The 19356-nt window shown below is 67.0% G+C and overlaps 1 protein-coding gene across 6 annotated transcripts in view; it reads left to right on the forward strand.

Annotated features, from left to right (window-relative positions):
* The window catches only part of CRTC1 (CREB regulated transcription coactivator 1), a 57197-nt gene that overhangs the window by 21587 nt on the left and 16254 nt on the right, over positions 1-19356 (forward strand). For 3 of the 6 annotated variants that reach the window (XM_070059023.1, XM_070059025.1, XM_070059028.1), the window contains exons 2-7: positions 10066-10182; positions 11020-11067; positions 12463-12600; positions 13544-13605; positions 15123-15217; positions 16331-16416. In XM_070059023.1, coding sequence (XP_069915124.1) covers positions 10066-10182; positions 11020-11067; positions 12463-12600; positions 13544-13605; positions 15123-15217; positions 16331-16416 — 546 coding nt within the window. The remainder of the gene's footprint in view (positions 1-10065; positions 10183-11019; positions 11068-12462; positions 12601-13543; positions 13606-15122; positions 15218-16330; positions 16417-19356) is intronic. The other 3 variants (XM_070059024.1, XM_070059026.1, XM_070059027.1) reach the window with 1 other exon arrangement.

Consider the following 19356-nt stretch of genomic DNA (forward strand, 5'->3'; position numbering starts at 1 on the left):
GTGTACCACCTGGGCACGTGTGGGCGAGTGCGCAGGGCTGAGGTTGGCGGGTGCTGGCCAGGAGGCCCGAGTCCAGGCAGTTTCGAGGGAGTGGTGACTCGGGTGAGGCAGGGCCTGGGGCGCCTGCTGGACTTGGCGTTGGGCGCGGCAGGGAGGGCTTTCTCCCCAGGTCCAGATCCTGGGGGCCAGACTGTGGGAGCCCAGGACGGGCTGTGTCATCCCGTGGCCTCCGTCCCACAAGGGCAGCCGCCACCTCTGGGCAGTGGTCCTCGGGGGTCCGGCCTTGGCAGAGCACGAGCCGGGCCGGCGCTGCCTCCTGCCTGCTGCAGGCCGGGCCTGGCTGTCCCACGGGAGCCGCGTTCCCCACTCAGTGTCCTCATGAGAGGGGCTTTCCTCCGGCGCCTGTGTCACTCTGGCTGCCCTCCTGTGGCCTGCAGGGACCCCGAGGCCCAGGCCCCCCAGGCAAGAGCTCGCAGCTGGGCTGAGCGCCGGGCAGGGCTGCGGCGGGGCCTGCGGCTGGGCGGGGCTTCCCGTGCTGCCCCTGGCCCAAGGCTTTTCCAGGTTCGCTCACGTCACAGCAGGTATCAGTGGCGCCGTGCCTGCGTGTGGTTGCGTCCCTGCCTACGTGTTCCTCGGTTCCTGGCCCTCGGCGCTGCTCTCACTTACTGGGGAGGCAGCGCTCCCATCTGCTGGGCCCCTCCCCAGATCCCTGCGACAGCAGCGCTGGGCCAGGCCACAGCCGGGAGCCGGGAGCTCCGCCGGGGCCCCACGTTCTTGAGCCACCACCTGCTGCCTCCCAGGGCGCGCGTGAGCAGGAAGCTGGCATGGGGCAGAGCAGTGTCTGTCAGTCCTGGTTGCTCTGTTTCCAATCCAGCTCCCTGCCAATGCGCCTGGGAACCCAGCCCTGGCGGCCCAAGTGCTGGGGCCCCCGCCTCCCACATGGGAGACCCGGATGGAGCTCCTGGCTCGCGGCTTCATCCTGGCCCAGCCCCAGCCGTTGTGGGCATTTGGGGAGTGGACCAGCCATGATGGAAGGCCCCCCTCCCCCCAGTCTCCGTCTCCTTTGCTCTGTCTTTGGAGTTAATAAAAAAAAAAAAAAAAAAAAAAAAAAAAAAAAAAAAAAAAAAAAAAAAAAACACCAGCTGCCCATTTCTGCACTGTGACTGTTGGTGGTGGTGCAAGAGCGTCTGTGTGGACGCGGGTTTTCGCTCCCCGGGTCTCACGCCAACCCCCACCGTGAACCTGCTGCGGAGCCGGAGCCGCCTGTCATCTCTGTGAGGGGGAAACCTGGGGGTGTGTTGGAAACAGAAGTGCCACCCTTTGAGCTGGACGAACAAGGAAAAGGCCCAAGGCCCGCGTCTCCAGGTGGTGGGGAGACCTGGGCAGAGGCTGTGCAGGCGTCCGGCTGGGACCAGGGACGGGTCCGGCCCAGGGCTCCGCAGGGCGGGCTGAGGGGGAGGGGGCCTCTGTCCCTGCTGCCTGTGACCCGTCCTGCACAGCGAGGCTGGTCCCGGCCCTGCCCGCATCGGGAGGAGTCCCCTGGACGGACGGCGCGAGCTGCGGGAAGCCACTGACCCAGAAAGTGGTCCGAGGACAGGGACACAGCCGAGGACCGGCCCCAGCCGGGACTCAGGCCCTTGGAGCAGGCGCTCGGGCGGGGCCACGCAGGCACCCGAGGGGTCCGAGCTGGGCGCTGGCCGGCCCGGGACCCCTGGTCGCCGAACGACTTTGCGTGAGTTTACGTAATCACTCCCGTCGCCGAGCCGAGTTGAAAAATTGGAGCAGAAAAGCTATTTTGGGCCGGTGGTAATGAGGGCATCGGGCTTTTGTCTTATCTTCCCGGGGCCCCTGCCGTCCTGGGGCAGGGCGGGGGGTGCAGGCATCCGCCTGGGCGCTTTCAACCCAGACCCCACGCCACGCGGTTCGCGGGCAGCATCTGCGCGGGGGCCCTGGCGGGCGGCTGACCCCAGGCGCGAGGAAGGCCGGGCCTCTTCCTCCTCCTCCTCCTCCTCCTCCTCCTCCTCCTCCTCCTCGGCCGCCACATCTGGGATCTGACTTCTTTCCCTGAGGCTGGGTCAGGCACCTGTCAGAAACCAGGCCTGACACTGTCAAGACGGCACGTCGGCGTGGGCGGCGCCGGCCTCGGCTCCCTGCCCGGGCCGCGGGGCCGCGGGCGGGGGAGGCAGCCTCCGTGTGGAGCGGCGGCCTCCCCGGCTGGTGGTTTGGGTGATGAGATTTAAAATTAAACTGCAAGGGATCTGTTCCCCCGCTACAGAGACGCGCAGAGCGTGCCCCGAGGCTGGGGTGGGAGCGTGGGGGAGTGTCGGGGAGTTCTGGAATGTTCTCTCGCGGTGTGACACGCACGCACGCACGTGCACGGGGCCTCAGCCTGCCCGTCCCGAGGCCGCTGTAACTGGCTGGGTGACTCGGAACAGCAGAAGCGGCTTCCCGCGGCTCAGGGAGACAGAAGGCTGAGGCCTAGCTGTCGGGGCGGCCCGGGGGGCCCTGCCTGGCCTGCAGGGTGACCTCCCAGGTCCCCCAGTCCACTGTCCACAGCCCGCTCCCCCTCTCTTCGGCCTGCCGCACTCCCGGGCGGCCGCCGGCAAAGAGGCTGTCATGTGCACACACACACACACAGAGTTGGGACGGGGCCTGCGTTTCTGGGGGACACAGAAGACCCGCAGCTCACCGTCCACCAAGCACACCTTCCTGGCCCTTCCTGGGGGCCCCGGCTCCACAGTGGCTCGGTGAGTGGAGGGTGGGTTCTGCTGTTTGGGTCTGAACACTTCCCCCTCCCCCATTTCATTTCTAAGGCAGAGCAACAGAGAGGGAGAGACAGACTGAGATCTTGCCCCGGTTTCCACAGCGGCCAGGGCTGGGCCGGGCTGGAGCTAGGAGCCGGGAGCGCCATCCGGGTCTCCCCCGTGGGTGGCAGGGGCCGAGCACTGGGGCCACTGCTGACTGCCAGGGTGCGCATGCGCAGGGAACTGGACGGGAAGGGGAGGAGCCAGGACTCGAACCCGGCACTCTGGTGTGAGACGTGGGCAAGCCGAATGGCTGCTTAACCACTGTGCCCGGAGCCAGTCTCTGGACTTGTCTTTTGATTCTTTTTTGCACGAACTTTGCAAAGCGCCTTCGTGCGTGGTCACAGAAGTTGACCGAGACCCCCAGCCCGGGACTCTTGGCACAGTTTTGGGTGAGGGTTGGCTGGGACTGGGGAGGTGGCCGCTGTCCTGTCTGCGGCCGGGCTGTGCAGGTGCATTGTTCTGCGCTCTCACTGGGGTTCTTTTCGTTTTCGGGCTTAAAAAAAAAAGGTGTAGAGAGGGGATTGGGAGCAGGTGTGGACGGGGCGTGGTGGCGGATCTGATGAGCCCAGCTGCGGCTCCTGGAAGGGCGGGTGTTTGGGACTTCCTGTTTGTTGGCCTGGGAAGGGGGGACAGCAGGGTGTCGGGGGAGCCACGCGTTGGTGTCCTGGAGCTGTTGCCACAGAGAACCAGCAAGGGGCAGGCCTCCAACCCCAGAGCTGTCAGCGCTCTGGAGGGCAGAAGACCAAAGTCCCAGCGTCCCTGGGGCTGCCCCCCCTCCAGAGGCTCCCCGGGGTCCTTCCCACCTCTCCCACGCAGGAGACCCGGAAGGAGCTCTTAGCGCCCAGCTCCAGCCTAGCCCAGCCCTGGCCGTTGCAGGCATTTGGGGAGCGAACCAGCCCGGGGTGGGGGCGCTGCTCCCGGAGAAGCCCCTCCCCCCAGGCCCTGGAGTCGGGGGGAGAGCCTAAGAAGCTGCTGCCACTGTGCCCACCCCCCAGCCACCATGAGCATGGGGAGGTGACCGGCACCTCCAGGACCTGCTGCCCGGCCCAGGCGCTGTGGGCGTGTGTCTGAGAGGCCCCGCCCACTGTATCTCCATCTCCTCCTTGCTGCCGGGGCCTTGGGCAGCCTTGGCCGACCTCCGTGTCTGTGCCCAGTGTAGCTCCTGGGGTGGCTGTGGGGGGATCTGGCAGAGTCTTCCAGGGAGGTGCCAAGACCCCCACCCAGCAGGGCACCATGGGGGCCTTCAATGCCCCCAGCCGTCTGAATGTGGCCTTCCCCCCACCCTCTGCAGTGGCCGCCCCGGGAGCTGGCCTGGCCTGTCCCCACTCCCCCAGATCCTGCCCAGGCTCCCCGATCCCCCTTGCCAGATCCCTGCCCTCGCCCTGCCCCACCGCCTAGACCCGGGGCCCCCTCTGTTCCCAGGCACCAGCCCGAGGCCGAGCGTGGGGGGAAGCGCTGAAGACCCCTGGTGTGATAAACCCACAGCGGTGTGGGTGTGTGTATCGTCTCGGGGAGGGCGGCCCGCTTCCCTCCTAAGGCTCCCGGGGGAGAATCTGGGCCTGGTGGCTGCTCCCGCTCTTGTCCCTGTCTGCCTGTCCTCTTGTCACTGGTCGAGGGACCTCCCGGAGCCCAGATGACCTCCCACTCGCTGCTTCAGCCGAGGTCACTGCGGAGCCTGGGTGGGCGTGGCCTTGGGGAGGACGCGGTGCAGTCCCGCACGGGGCTGCCCTGAGCTGCCCGGCTTGAAACCTCTGTGTCACCTGCCTTTGCCAGGTGGACGGCCGTCCCCACCCCCGTGAGCCGCGCGTCCCTGTACGTTCAGGCACCTGAATCCATAGACGACCCCCACGGCCTCCTGCCTGCCCTGCCCCGTCTCTCCAGGCCCATGCGGCGCCCCTGGGCATGGCCAGCCATGGGTCCTCCCTGAAGACTTGAGGGGTGGGGCTCTCGGGACCTGGCCAGGCACAGCGACCCGTGGGACAGACGCAGGCAGGCAGCACTGGGCGAGGGGGCTTTGGGCTGAAGGGTCCCCGGACCCTGCCCAGTTCGGATGCTGAAGCCCCGCCCCCAGCAGGGGGGCCTTTAGGGGGACCCCCCCCCCCGGCCCGGACCTTGGATCTGCAGCAGCCACCGTGACCGTGAGAATGGACGTGTCGTCGGGGCCGCCCGGTCTCCGTACGAGGGGCCTTCAAACAGTGTGCGGCAAATGGAGTTGAAGGCGAAGCTGAACTCAGTGCCTCCCGCCCCAGCGTTTGAAATCCATGCATACGGGATGGGGGGGGGGTCTTCAAAAAAGCCCGCGCAAGATACTTTATTATGAAAAAACTATGCATGAGTTTCCAAGTTTTTTTTTTTTTTTTTTTTTTTTTTTGGCAGCCAAATCAATTTCTCTCTCTGTCTCAGATTTATTTACATTTATTTGCACGAGGTAGAGAGGTAGAGAGGGGTCTTCCATCCCTGGTTCATTCCCCAAAGCCACAACGGCCAGAGCTGGGCCCATCCAAAGCCAAGAGCTCATCTGGGTCCCCCACGCGAGTGCAGGGGCCCAAGGACTTGGGCCATCCTCCACTGCTTCCCCAGGACGTCAGCAGGGACCTGAACCGGCGCCGTATGGGATGCCAGTGCTGCAGGCCAGGGCTTTAGCCCGCTGTGCCACAGTGCCGGCCCCTCAACTTCCCTCTTAATTCTGTGTTTCCCCACTAGGTTTTGGGGGTCTCCTTGTATTTTTGAGGCCTCCGGAGCAGGCTAAGGCAGGGGTGTAGCCGCTGTGGGAAGTTCCTTCGAGGGGATGGTGGGAGCAGAGAGCAGTGCAGGACCACGCAGCCCAGGGGTGGGCAGCCAAGGGCGTCTAACCAGGGGGCTCCTGCAACATTCCGGAACGAGGGCAGGAGGCAGGCCTGCCGGCTGGCTGGGGAAAGCTCAGAGCGGAGGCCAGGCTGCCTCAGGCAAGCCTCGGTTTCCCCACTTTGAAGACGGGGGTGCAGCTGTGTCTCCCCGCCCTGGGCGCTCGGCCAGCCGGCAGGGCCGGGGTCGCCTCACTGGGGGGGCTCTTCCCCAGGCGTGCGGGGGGCAGGGGGCGCCTGTGTGCTGCAGCGGCCCCCCGCAGGACAGGCCTTGGCAGCGGCTGAGAGCCTGATTAAAGGCATTCCGAGGCCGCTGTGTTTGTGTGCTCGGCTCTCTGTTTACGCTTGGGAGATGGGGGGGGGGGCCTCCGGGGGGGCCTCCCGCCCTCCTCCCTCCCTCCCTCCACGGTGATCCCCTCCTGTGAGCACTTAATGAGAAACTCGGGTGTGCCAGGCGCTGTCAGCCAGCCTGGGGACCCGCGTGTGCCGGGGTGGGGGTGGGGGCAGTCAGAAAGCTGACAGCCAGCCAGCGTCACCCCAGATCACACCAGAAACCTAAATGCAAGAACTCAAGCCTGCAAAGGCCCTGTAAGGCTGACGGGTGGTGCAGGGCCAGGCTGCCACCTGCGACACCAGCATCCCACGGCCGAGCGCCCGCCCGGGGAGGCTGGGGCCCCGCCTCCCACGTGGAGCCCCGGGTGGAGCTCCTGGCTCCTGGCTTCAGCCTGGCCCAGCCCTGATTGTCACAGACATTTGGGGGAGTGAACCAGCAGAGGGGAGATCTGTCATGCTCTGCCTTTCAAACAAATAAAGAAAGAAATGCATCCCAAAGGGAACTCAACAACCGAAAAAGAACAACCCAGACAGCCCAAAGGGCGGCTCTTTCTCCAGAGAGGCTGTGCGCACGGCTTGCAAGCGCGGGAAACGGCGCTCGGAACTCCTGTGAGCGGGCGGGCGGAGCACATGGATCCTGGTCTCGCTCCTCTTCTAGTTTCCGCTGCCTGCTCATTTGTGCTGAGGGCCAGCAGGTGGCCCATGGGAGGCTGAGTGGCGTTCCCAGCCCTGGCCGGTGCAGGCGTTGGGGCAGTGAACCCCGCGGTGGGGGCTGGCAGCTGGCCCCGCGGGAAGAGCTTTTTCAGGCAGAGGCGTCTGGCCGTGCAAAGGCCCTGGGGCAGTGGGTGGGTGTGGTGGCTGGGGGGAGCAGAGGACCGGACCACACTCGCCTTGCCAGTGAGAGGGGGAAACAGGCACGCCCGGAGCCCACAGCTCTCCCTTACCGCCCGGCACAGCTTTGCCGTCGCCTGCCTGCTCCCTGTAACTTCATGGTCGGTTTCCATGGTGATGGTTGCCCAGCCCCAGAGCGAGTCGCCGGCAGCCAGGCATGTGGCCATGTTCTATGTGTTGGGGGGACCCTCGGGGCTGCCCCCAAAATGTCCTCTCAGCCCACAGAAGTAGCTACAGTCCCATCACTCCAGGCTGTCCTAGAGCCTTGGCTGTGGGACCTCCCCCCAGGATGGGGATGGGCCAGCGGGGGCTTGGCGGTGAGTGAGGCAGGGGTCCCAGCAGCAAGGGGGTGTCAGGGAGATCCGAGAAGTCACCTTTTAGGGGCCCCTGCGAGCAGGATGGGCACGGGGCGTGGCATAGCTGTGTCACGGTGTGGAGGTCCCCTGCCCAGAGACCAGGGGCCCACGGCCAGGGCGTCTCTGTGGGGGCCTGGGCCCTGGGCCCCCAGTCATTCGGGCCGCTGACGGCCCAGGTGCCGCTCGCTCCCTGGGCGGCCCCGGCTCCCCGCTGAGCCCTGCTTTCCCATCTGGAGAACGGGCACTCCCTCCCAGGCCTGGAGCTGGCCCTGCGCGGCCCCTCCTCGGGCCTCACGTGGAAGGAGGGTCCTGGGGTGAGCACGTCCCGGATCGGGGGCCCTGATCCAGCGGCAGCTGCCGGGGGTCTGGTTCCAGAGCCCCCCAAAGACAGCAGACTCCTCAGCCGCTCCCGGGGACCTCAGAGCCGGGGACGCCGTCATCACGCCGCGCTGTTTAGGGAACAGTGGCCAGGAGAGGAGTCCGCACGCTCTCAATGTGGGCATGGTTCCTTTTTTTTTTTTTTTCTTAAGATTTATTTGAAACACAGAGAGGGAGAGATGTCTCCCATCTGCTAAAGCAGTTCCTGCGTGGCCACAGCAGCTGGAGCTGGGCCAGGCCACAGCCAGGAGCCTCCTGCGGGTCTCCCGCGTGGGTGCAGTTGCCAAGCACCTGGGCCGTCCTCCACTGCTTTCCCGGGTGCGTCAGCAGGGAGCTGGATGGGAAGTGGAGCGGCCGGGGCTCGAACCGGCAGGGTGCGTATGGGATGCTGGCGGCACAAGCGGTGGCTTCACCCGCCGCAGCTCCGGCCCCTGTGCGCAGCCCCTGTTTCCTGAATAGTTTGTCAGTGGTTGGTTGAATCCGTGGACGCAGGGTGGGCTGTGTTGTCACATGAGGAAAGACAGGACAGGAAGGGGAGCGGCCGCGTCACAGCAGAGGCAGGGACCGGAGCCGTGTGGCCGCAAACTGAGGGGCTCCTGAGCCCCAGGAGCTAGACGTGGCGGGAAGCCTCCTCCCCCGGATCCTCCTGGGGCGCTGGCCGATGCCTGTGGTGTGGCTTCAGCCCCAGACGATGACACAGTGCAGCCCTGGGGCTTTGAGCCCCCCAGCCTGAGGTCCTCCTGCACAGGCCCCCAAGGCTCCTCGCACGCCCAGATCTGGGGGTAGCTCCGGGTCCCGGGGCGGGGGCTGGAGGAATCCTGGCGGTACCAGCCGGACCTGGGAGAGACGCCAGCCTCCGGGGTGGGGGACACGCGACCCGGGAGCAGCCATCCTCGCCCGCCGCCCGCAGAGCCTGGCCCTACTCGGACATTCAGGTCAAACCCAAGAGCAGGCTGCCACTCGGGACACCTGCCTCAGGAGTCGGGAGGGGAGCTGGGGCTCGAACTCGGGCGCCGCGCCCTGACACTTCACGGCCGGCGCCAGCACCCGCCCTCACGTCCAGGTCACCGGGCAGGGGCCGGGACAAAGGCCAGGTTCACGGCCCAGGGCAGAGCTGCACGCGCAGCCGAGGCGGGGACCCTGGAAAGATGGTGGAGGGCAGACTTAGGAGGTCGTACATTTTGGTGCAGGAGAAAGCCTGCGCTATCTGAGGGTCTTCAGGAAGTTAATGGGGGCAAGCGTTCAGCTCCCTCGTGTGAGCATGGGTCCCCTATGGGAGGGGCAGCGTCTCCGCCGGGCGTCGCACTCAGGGCCTGGGGTCCCTTCAGAGCGGGAGGGGTGGGAGGGAAGGGCCAGGGCAGCGGAGGGCCCTGTGGGTCCCGTCCCGGGGGAGCCGGCGGTTCAGCTCACGGTAAGAGGCATGTGTTGGGGGGAGCACTTCCTGTGTCACACCCGAGCCATGCGTGCACACTCGTACCCGTGTCTACGGCTTCCTCTGGGGAGGGAGGAGAGGCCGAGGCGCAGCTGGGATCGCGGCCTCTGGGGCCGCTGGATCCACAGAAGCTGAGGGGACATGCTTCTGCCGCAGAAGGAGGGAGGGTGCCCAGGCATGGGTCGGGCCAGGGTCAGGACGTGGGGACCTCGCCCTGCACAGTCGCCCCCCACCGTCACAGCGCTGACCCGTGAACTCACGCGTGGCCGTGTCCAGAGGCAGCCTGGGCCGCCCAGCTGAGACAGCAAACAGCCGTTTACCTGGGCCGGGCGCTCCAACATTTCCCGAACTTCCCTTCTGCTCCAGTGCCGCGGCTCCCCCCGGAAGCTCGGGACGGTGTGGGAGAGCCTTGCTGTGCACACAGCATCCCACCCTAGCACCCGCCCCTGCCGGGCACAGGGGCCAGGGCGTGCGCCTGCCATGGCGGCATCCCAAGGGTCAGAGGCCAGGCTGCTGGTGGCAGAGGACAGCACTCACTCGAAGGGGAAGTGGCCAGTGTTAGCATCCGCCCGCCGGGGCCGCCGGTCAGGGAGCTCCAGGCCCCTGGTGCCGGGGCTTAGCTGGGCCCGGGGTCCATGAGGTCAGCAGGACATGCAGAGGGCGCCTGGAGACCGTGGGCAGCTGGGCCTGAGCCACAGCCCGTGTACGGAGGGGCTGCGTCCAACCTGAGCCAGATGGGGTCTGGGGAATCCCCCGGCCACCCTGTCCCCGTGTCCCCGCGAGGGGTGGGGCCTCCCCGCCCGTGCCTGGAAAGCCGGCCTCCTGTTTCAGAGCGGGACCCTTTGGCGCAGCCTCTGGGGAGGTGGGTGGCGGGGTCGGGCCGCCTCTGGGGCTCTGGCCTTGCCAGGCGGCTGGCGCCAAGTTCAGGGTCGTGGGTCTGCTCGGGGCATGCTATTGCCACCTCGGCGGCCCCGCGCCTCGGGTTTGTTCCTGCTCAGGAAGTGCCCCCCACCCCTGTCTCGCAGCTCCAACTCCAGAAGTCACAGTATCTGCAGCTGGGCCCGAGCCGCGGCCAGTACTACGGCGGCTCCCTCCCCAACGTGAACCAGATCGGGAGCGGCACCATGGACCTGCCCTTCCAGGTGAGCCCCCGGCCCCACCCCAGGACAAGCTGCCCTGGCCAGGTCGCGACGCGTGCGTGATGGACGCAGTGGACAGCTGGGGTCACCGAGAGTTGCTGCAGCCTTCGCTGCCCGCCCCCACCCCACCCCACCCCCGCTCCTTTTCCGTCCTGTGGATGGGAGGAGGCAGCGTGGCCCCACTGGGGTTCACCCGGCTCAGCGGAGGGGCCCCCCCGACCGCCCACGGCCGTGCTCAGCAGCCGCTACACCTGTCGGCCGGCTGTGCGGCTGCGGGCTGCGCTCGGGGCCTCGGGGGCTTGGCTCCGTCCCGCCTCACTAATCCAGAAGCCCAGCAGTTCTCAGAAGGAGGCCGGGCCGCCGACCCCACTTGTCTACAAGTGCTTCCTGGCAGCCGCCCACACAGCGCGGCTCCTGCAGGCCGCGGGCCGCCGGGAGCATCCTTATCGTAAATAACCAGAGATAAGGCCGGCGAGGCCCTCGGCTGCCTCCCGGTCTGCAGGTGCAAGGGGGGCAGGGTGGGACGGGGAGCCGGCCTGGGCCCACCCGCCTGTCTCCCACCGGACGCTGAACGCAGGCCTAGGGCTCAGCACCCCACGCAACTCACCCCAGCCGCAGTCCCTCTGGGAGGGGACAGGGTCCCCCAGACTGGCCCTGTTGGGCTTCTGGGGTGCCACAGTGAGTGTCCTGCGGTGGCACCACTGCCGACGGCTGTGCCCTTCGTGGCTGGTCCCCCCCTTCCCCCCACCAGCTCCAAGTGCGTCCCCGGGCGCCTCCCTGACAGCCGTGCGTGGGGGCCGCCTCGGGCCCGCTCAGAGTCTTGATTCTTTGCATTTTCAGCCCGGCGGATTTCTGGGGGAGGCCCTGGCAGCGGCTCCTGTCTCTCTGGTAATGAGCCCCCAGGCTGGGGCCGCGGATCCCCAGCACCAGCCCCCGAGACCCCGCCACGCGCGCAGGCACCGGGCGCCCCTGAGCTCCCCGGGAGCCGGATCCGCCCCGTGTCCCGGTCTAGGGAAGTGCGTGTGGTCACGCTGAGGGCCCCCCTGGACTCCTGGGCGGCCGCCGCTGCTGCACCTCCCGGGCCAGGGTCCCCCCAGAACCCAGCATGTGCCCCCGACGCTGCATGGGCCGGCCTTCGGAACACATGCGCCCCCGCCGGCACGGGGGCAGCCGGCCCCGGCTCTGTTCTGTCTCTGGCTCTGCTTCAGCCGCCTCAGCACCCCCACCTCCGCCCCACGCCCACCCCGGGCTTCAGGGCACCTCTGGGAGAAGATGCACAGCCCCCGCCCACCCGCGCCTGTGCCCCATGGATGGCGAGGTTCCTGCCCCCGCTCAGGCGCAGGCCCAGGCCAGCAGGACCCCCGCTGGGCCCCCGGCCCGGGCGCTGGGGTGCCCGCGGAAGCACAGTGGTTCTCGCCGTTAGTCTCCCGGGGGCAGGGACCAGGAGCGCTTCTGTCCGGCTGCCCACAGAAGACGGACTCGGGGCGGGGGTGGACCAGATGGCCAGAGAGGCCGAGTGTGCCCAGAGCCAATGAGGGCGGCCAGTCTCATCCTGGCCGTGTGGCGAGCAGGCCGTGTGGGGCCAGGGCACGCAGAGTGCGGGCCCCCACCGGCCCCCTGGGGCACGGAACCTGGTGGGAAACGGGAGCTGCCAGGAGGCCCCGTGCCAGCCCCAGGTGCTGGAAGGTGGCCCCGTCCGGCCAAGCTGCAGGCAGGCTCTGGGAGGCGCCTGTGCACCCGGGGGGTGGGGGAGGCCTCGTCTCCATCAGGAGCAGTCCTGGGCTCAGCTAGGAGGCCTCCCCAGAGCGAGCACTTGGCCAGGTGGGCCCTGCAGCGGTGCTGGGCTGGAGGCCCCCGGCCGGCTCTTGGCAGGCCCCTCCGGGGGTGACGTAGGGGAGAGGAGGCCTGCCAGGCCCGGGGAGAGAGGGCGGAGCCTGTCTGTACCTGGCGAGGCTGGGGAGGAGGGCTGCTCGGCCGCCTGCACCCCTGGCACCCCGGCCGGCGCTGGCCCCGCCCGAGCTTGTGCCGCCCCTGCCCTGCCTGGCCCGTGCATGCCGGCCGCAGTGCACGCCACCAGCCTGGCTCCTGGGAACCGCCCGTCCCGGCTCGTGCAACCCCTCCCCACACCCCAGTGCTCAGAGGGCCGGGGAGCTGGGGCCACAGGAGGAAACCCATCCCCAGCTGGGGGGTGATGGCCCAGGGTGTGTGCGCGGAGGGGCCCAGCCACAGCCGGTAACTGGTGTTCGGGTCTCTCTCTCTCTCCCCTCTCCGACTCACATCCAGACACCCTTCCAGTCATCGGGCCTGGACACCAGCCGGACCACCCGGCACCACGGGCTGGTGGACAGAGTGTACCGGGAGCGCGGCCGGCTCGGCTCCCCGCACCGCCGGCCGCTGTCGGTGGACAAACACGGACGCCAGATATCCTTCATCCTGGAGTGCGAGGGGCGGGGCCTCGCAGCGGCTCTGGGGCCCCAGGCACGCCCAGCGGGCTCTGATGCAGCTGCCGGCCCTCAGCCCTGGGGACGGGATCAGAGCAGCGCCGCCAGGGAGGTTTGGGCAATCCAGGGAGACACCCTGGAGAAGGGGGTACTGCAAGCCAGGGAGCCTTCGGCCAGGCTTGGGGACTAGAGGAACATGGGAAGTAGCTCCCCAGGCAGGTGAGGCCGCCCCACGGGGCGCTCAGGTGCCCAGGGCCGTGGGTGGGTGCCCACGGGCGTGGCGGAGGCCAAGGCAGTGAGGCTGAGGGCGGGCTCTGTGGGACTCGGATCGAGGGATGCTTGATGCCTGCCAGATGCGAACAGATCTGCCTCGCTTCCTCGCGGAGGGCCAGAGCCCTCCCCACTCCCCACTCCCCACTCCCCGGCCCCTCTTGGTGCTCGGCCAGCCGGGCCCCGGCACTGGCGTCCGAGCGGCCTGCGGTTGCTCCAGGAGCCCCGCTCTGCTGAACAGAGACAGCCGCTCCGCTCCGGCTCTCACTTCCGCAGGGCCCGGGGAGCTCAGCCAGCTGGGCTGAGACCGGGCCCTCGGGGCCCCGGGAGCCGCCCCGGCAGCCCGGAATCCAGAGTGGAGACGGGGGTCAGCTGCACTCGGCCCCGCGGCGGGGCCTTGGACGGGCGCGGGCCGCACGTGTGCTCGCAGGAGGAGAGTGCTGACTGCGAGGTGGCCAGGCCGCGCCCCCGGGGAGCCCCTGCCGGGGCTGCTCCCGCCAGGCAGGAAGGGCCGGCGCGCCCCCCGCTGGCCTCAGCTGTTCGCAGGCCTGGGCCTCAGGGACTCCGGCAGCCGAGGCTGCCCCGGGCTTCCTGCGAGCTGGGGCAGGGGTGGGGTCCGAGCCTGCTGCCTGGGCCCCTTAACTCCGGCGCACGCCGACAGCTGCCCCTACGGCACCGTGTACCTGTCGCCACCCTCGGACACCAGCTGGAGGAGGTCAGTGGCCGCGGGCGGGAGGCGGAGCGTGGCTCTGGGCTTTGGTTCCGCGGGGAACCCCAGCGCTCAGTCCCTCCGAAATGCCACAGCTGCGAAACGTCCAGACGCTTCTGAGCCCGGCCCTCGCCAACCACACGGAGCTCGCGAGCTCTGCGGGCCTCGGCCTTTTCCTTTTCCTTTTGTTTCTTTCTTTTCTTTTCTTTCTTTTTTTTTTTTTTTTTTTTTTTTTTTTTACTAAATTTGGGTTCTTGCATGTTCAGTGTGTGGCTTTCACTTCATATGTGGTCAAAACCATCCCCTCGTCGGTTCACTCTCCGGATGCCCGGAACCCAGTCGAGGTCTCCCATGTGGGCGGCAGGGGCCCAAGTGCTGGGGCCGTCACCTGCTGCCTCCCAGGGTGCGCATGCGCGGGGAGCAGGCTGGGCGCATGCGCGGGGAGCAGACTGGTCAGTCCACCGCCTGCAGCCCAGCCCCGCAGATCAGAGCTCGGCGCAAGTCCCGCTGCTCCGCTTACATCCGTGCGCCTGCCAACAGGCCCGGGAGGCGTCGGGTGGCGACTCAAGTGCTTGGCCCCCTGCCACCCACGCGGGAGACCCGGATGGAGCTCCAGGCTCCTGGCTTCAGCCGGGCCCATACCCGGCTGCTGCGGCCCTTTGGGGAGCGAACCAAATGGAAGGTCTTCTCTCTGTGTCCCTGTTTTGAATTAGTAAATTAAAACACAGCAGTAGTAGAGGCAGAAGCAGAATCCTGGGGAGTCCGACCTGGGATTTGTGGGCGTCCCAGGCGGCGCCTTAGCCGTGTGCCGAGGACCCAGCCCACGGCGGATGCCGCGTTAGGAGCCGGTTTTGGCAGTGCCAAGCAGCCACGGCAAACGTGATCGTGGACGGATCCCACCCTTGTGTTTTCCTCAAGGAAAAACAAATAATCCGCCCGCATGCCGCCCTGCAAGACGGAAAGCAGCAGCGGTCCTGCGGGCCTCAGACGGCTGCGGGCATGGCTGCACCGCGGCCCGAGTGTCCTGTATGTCCCAGAACCCCCAGGCAGCCCAAGCGGGACGTTAATGTCCCGTGTTTGCAGTAGAGAACAAGTGTGGCGGTGCAGTCGCGACACAGTGGCTCAGTGCTCAGTGCCCGGGTTCGAGTCCCGGCCCTGGCTCCCTGCCGCCCGCCTGGGAGACCCGGAAGAAGCTCCAGGCTCCTGGCTTTGGCCAGGCCCAGCCGCAACTGTTGTGGCCCTGGTGGGGAGTGAACCAGCCCGGTGCAAGATCTCTGGCTCGCTCGCTGTCACTCTGCCTTCCAGGCCGGGAGCTCCGCCCGGGTCTCCCTGGGTGCGCGTGAGCAGGAAGTGGAGTGGAGCCCTCTGCCCGCCACCCGTGTGCCCGTGTGCCCGTGTGCTCCCGTGGCCTTCTGCCGGCCGCAGGAGTTTGCAAAAGCGACCCGGGACCCCCGGCCCAGCCTGTCGCCAGTGTCCTGGGCGGGGCGGGATGGGGGCGCAGCTCACCGTCTTCTCTCCCGCAGGACCAACTCGGACTCCGCCCTGCACCAGAGCACAATGGCGCCTGCCCCGCCCGAGCCCTTCACGGGGGCGGCCCAGGACGCGCACCACAAAAGAGGTGAGACCCGCGGCCTCAGGGTCAGCTGGGGCCCGGGGTGGACAGGCCCTCCAAGAAAGACCCGGACTCTGCCGTGGGTTAAGGGACGGGGGCTCTGGGAAACCTTGAGCGGGGCAGGGGCTGAGTGAACTGGGTTTTGAAGAGTGCTTAGGAGTTTTCTAGGCAGAGCCATCCACCCCTGCACGTTCATGTTGGCTTCTGTTTGGGGAACCGCGGCAGAGCAGGCCACGGCTGTGCTCCAAGCCCTTCTGGTTCGCCTCCCCCAGGCACCTGTCCCGGTGCGTCAGACGGAGGCCAGAGGCCGTCTCTAGCGCAGGCTCCAAGCCTACCCTGTGGCCAGGACAGAACTGAGCCGGGGCCTTGGCTCCGCTCCAGGGCTGGCCCGGAGGCAGCGTCCTGGGGCCCTTGGAGGGACGTCCTGGCCCGGAGGGCAGCGTTTCTGTGGGTGTGACCGTCCCAGCAGGCAGAAGGGTGTCCCGTCCCCAAGATGATGACGAAGACCAGGCTTCCAGACACCCGGGGCAGGGGAGGGTGGCCGCAGGGCCTGGGTGGCAGGAGAAGCCAGCTCTGCAACCTTGGAGCCCAGCCTTACCCAGCGCCCCTGGCGCAGTCTTGGAGATGGGCTGGGGTGCAGACTTCATCTCTCTGCACCCTGGGAGGCACAGGTGGTGCCAGGGTGGGGGTCAGCCTGCCCCCCCAGCCTGGTTTCCAGTGGGACCTGACTCGGGGCCCAGCGGACAGGAAACAGGAGGGAAGTGCTCTCCGGTGGACAGAAGGGCCTGGATGGAGGCCTTCAGGCACAGCCGGTTCCAGGCCCGCCAGCAGTGCCCAGCTACCTGGTCCCTTCTACCTGCTAACTGACCGCCCGGGTGAATCAGTCCAGCCTCAGCCCCCACCGTGCTTGGTGCCCATGGCTCAGGAGGGCCTCGGGCGCTGGACGTCGGACGCCCAGAGCAGGGAACAGGTGGCCCCGGGGTGACAGGTGCAGCAGTGGGCCCAGTGGCACCACACACACAGAGTCCCGGCTGTTCCCGCAACCCCCGGCCTGCCCCTCCCCCACCGCGCCACCATGGGGACTGCAGAGATGTCTGATCCCCGTCTCCCCCTCCCCAGTCCTACTATTGACAGTCCCAGGAATGGAGGAGACGCCGGCGGAATCGGACAAGAACCTTCCCAAGCAAGCGTGGGACGCCAAGAAGGTGAGGGCTCCCAGCTGCCCCTCCCCGCAAGGGGACCGCGCTCAGATCTCCCGGCGGCGCCCAAAGGCTGAGAACCCGTGAGGCGGGTCAGGCTGCGGGGAAGGGGGCAGCCACGCGGCCTGCAGGCCCCCCAGCCCCGCTCCCGGGCAGGGCAGAGGTGCCGTGGCCTGCGTCAGACCCGGTGAGAGCGCTCCTGAGGAATTCCACGAACGCAGCCGTAGCCGCGGGGCAGGCAAGCAGGGGCGGCTCCCAGAATCCCCAGGTGGTCACGGAGGGTGGGAGACCCTGTGTGCGTGGGCGGTGCCTCAAGACAGGCGCCCCCTCCAGCCCGGGTCCCGCCCCCGCCGCTGCACGTCATCCTAGTCCCTGCTGGCGCACCTGCCCAAGTGCCTGGGCCCCGCGCCCACGGGCCGACCAGGGTGGAGCTCCTGGCTCCCGGCTCCGGCCTGGCCCGGCCCTGGGCATGTGGCCGCTGGGGAGAGACCCAGCGGATGCAAGATTCTCTCTCTCTCTCTCTAATTCTGCCTTTCAAAGGAATAAATAAAAAAAGTAAAAATTAAATTAAAAAAAAGGTCAGCCTAGGGCCGGCGTTCGGCCCGGCAGCTGAAAGTCCGGTGAGGGTGCCTGGGTCCCACATCTGAGCCTTCGGGTCCCGACTCCTGCGCGTGTGGGGGGCAGCGGCCGATGCCCAGTGCTTGGGCCCCGCCCCGCGTGGGAGCCCGCGTGGGAGCCCGGGAGGGAGCTCCAGGGAGAGCCAGCGCTTGGGGGCGGTCTCTGTCTCTTTCTCCTAATTTAAGTTCGTTTTGGTGGAAAAGGTTTGAAGTCCTTGCCTAGTTCCTTCATCACCCGCATTTTCCATACACATTGAAAGCCTCGGAATGCGGAGATTTCGAAATCTGCGCCGGATCAGGCTGCTCCCGTAACGCGTATCCCACAGATCCACAGTCTCTGCCCTTCCGCAGCGCGCGCCTCGGATTTGCACACGCAGAACACAGACAGAAACACTCGTAGCAGGAATGCTAAGGAACCCAGCCAGAACGAGCTGGCCACGGCCACGGCCACGGCCACGTCCGCCCCCCCCCCCCGCCAGGCGTCACCTGTCGCTCAAGAGCGTCTCCAGGGGTGTGGGCTAGAGGGCGGGGCTTGGAGAGTGTGGGGGGGGGCGCACAGGGCAGCGGCCAGGGGCGGGGTTTGGAGAGGGCAGGGCTGGGGGCGGGGTGGGGGCGGGGTTTGGAGGGTGGGGCTGGGGCGGGGGCGGGGTTTGGAGAGGGTGGTGGCCAGAGGTGGGGCATGGGGAGGGTGGGGCCAGGGGCAGGGTGCAGAGAGGGTGTGGCTGGGGCCCAGGGGAGGGGCAGGCGGGAAGCCGAGAGGGCGGTGACCCGGGTTGGAGGCCTCTCCCCCTCCTCCTCCCGGTATCTGCCCCAGGGCCCAGGCGGCACTCGCCCGGGCTCCCCCTGTGTGCTGGGGCTTTGAGCACAGACGGCTCCCACTGCCCGCAAGGCTTCCCTGGAGCTGACCGCGGGGCGAGGGGTGAGGGGCCTGTCTGCGGGCGTTGGGGTCTCCTCCGGAGCCGGCCCCTGCTCCTGAGCCCCCACTGCCGAGAGCCCGCGCCGTGCACTGCCGTCTCCTCTCCGTGGTTGGGAGCCCGGGCTGGCCACCCCGCCGTGTGTCCTGAACGCGGCCCCAGGCACCGGAGTGAATACATTCCAGCTCCCGGAGTGTCGCTCCCCCTCTTCGTGGAGGAACGACACAGGACCCTGCGCTGTTCTTTCGTCTGCTCGGCCCTCCCCGGGTTTGCTGCTGGTTCTTCCCGGGTTGGCTACTATCCCTTCCACCTCCGTGGAAGGGCAGTTCCCCCTGGCCGCATTCCCCACTTCCGCAGGGGAGCGGCACACCGCCGGCCGGCTTTCTCGGGGGCTGCACGGGTTCCCTTAGATGTTCCCCATAGATGTTCCTCATAGATGTTCCTGATGCATGCCGTCTCTCTCCTCCTTTATAGTCCTCCTCCGCCAATCCCAACTCGGCTGCCCACACGCCGAGTACGCTGCTCTCCAATCAGGAGCAAGTCCTACAGTTAATTGGTTGAACTGGAGGCAGCTGTGCGGAAGCTGTTTACTTCTCTCCCAGCGCCATATTGTGGGAGAGCAGATGCATAGAATAGGTCTTAATTCCAGTAACAGTCTAGTCCGGTTTGCTCCCCACAGATCCCCCTTTCTTTTTATTTTTGGCGTTGATACGCGCCTGTCTTCGGTGTCCCGCGGCACACACTCTGCTCTACTTGCTAGAGTTGCCACAGGCTCTTACAAGTCCTATCAATCAGGAAAACCGAATCCGGGTCCTCTCTTCGCCATTGTGAGGAGGTTTTTAGGCGCTGATGCGTGCCTGTGTTCGGTGCCCTGCAGCGCATGCTCTGCTCTGCTAGAACTGCCTGCAGGTGTTTACAAAACCTATCAGGCAAACCGAATCCAAGCCTTCTCATTGCCGTATTGTGGGGGAGACTTATTAGTGTTGGTTTGTGCCTATCTTCGGTGACCTGCAGCTCATACTCTGGTCGAGCTGCTTGCTGGCGCTTACCGCCTTAAATCAGGCAGACCGAATCCAAGCCTCCTAATTGTTGCATTGTGGGGAAGCTTTACTGATGTTAATTCGTGCCTGCCTTCGGTGACCTGCGGTGCATAAGCTGCTAGCTGCCCGCAGGTGCTCATCGCCTCACTAATCGGGCAGACCGAATCCAAGCTTTCTCATTGGCATGTTGAGGGGAGGCCTTTCTATTTCTCTATTTCTCTATCTCCGGGCATTCCTATTTCTCCCATTTTACTTCTGTCTGCCAACATTCCCATTTCTCTCACTCCACTTTTCTCTTATCCCTGCGGCTTTCCGGCACCTCGCCCCGCCGGCGGGTTCCCGGCTCTGTGCCGCTTCAGCCCGCGCGCCTCTCTC

The sequence above is a fragment of the Oryctolagus cuniculus genome, chromosome 16, assembly GCF_964237555.1.
Source record: "Oryctolagus cuniculus chromosome 16, mOryCun1.1, whole genome shotgun sequence".
Lineage (NCBI taxonomy): Eukaryota > Metazoa > Chordata > Mammalia > Lagomorpha > Leporidae > Oryctolagus > Oryctolagus cuniculus.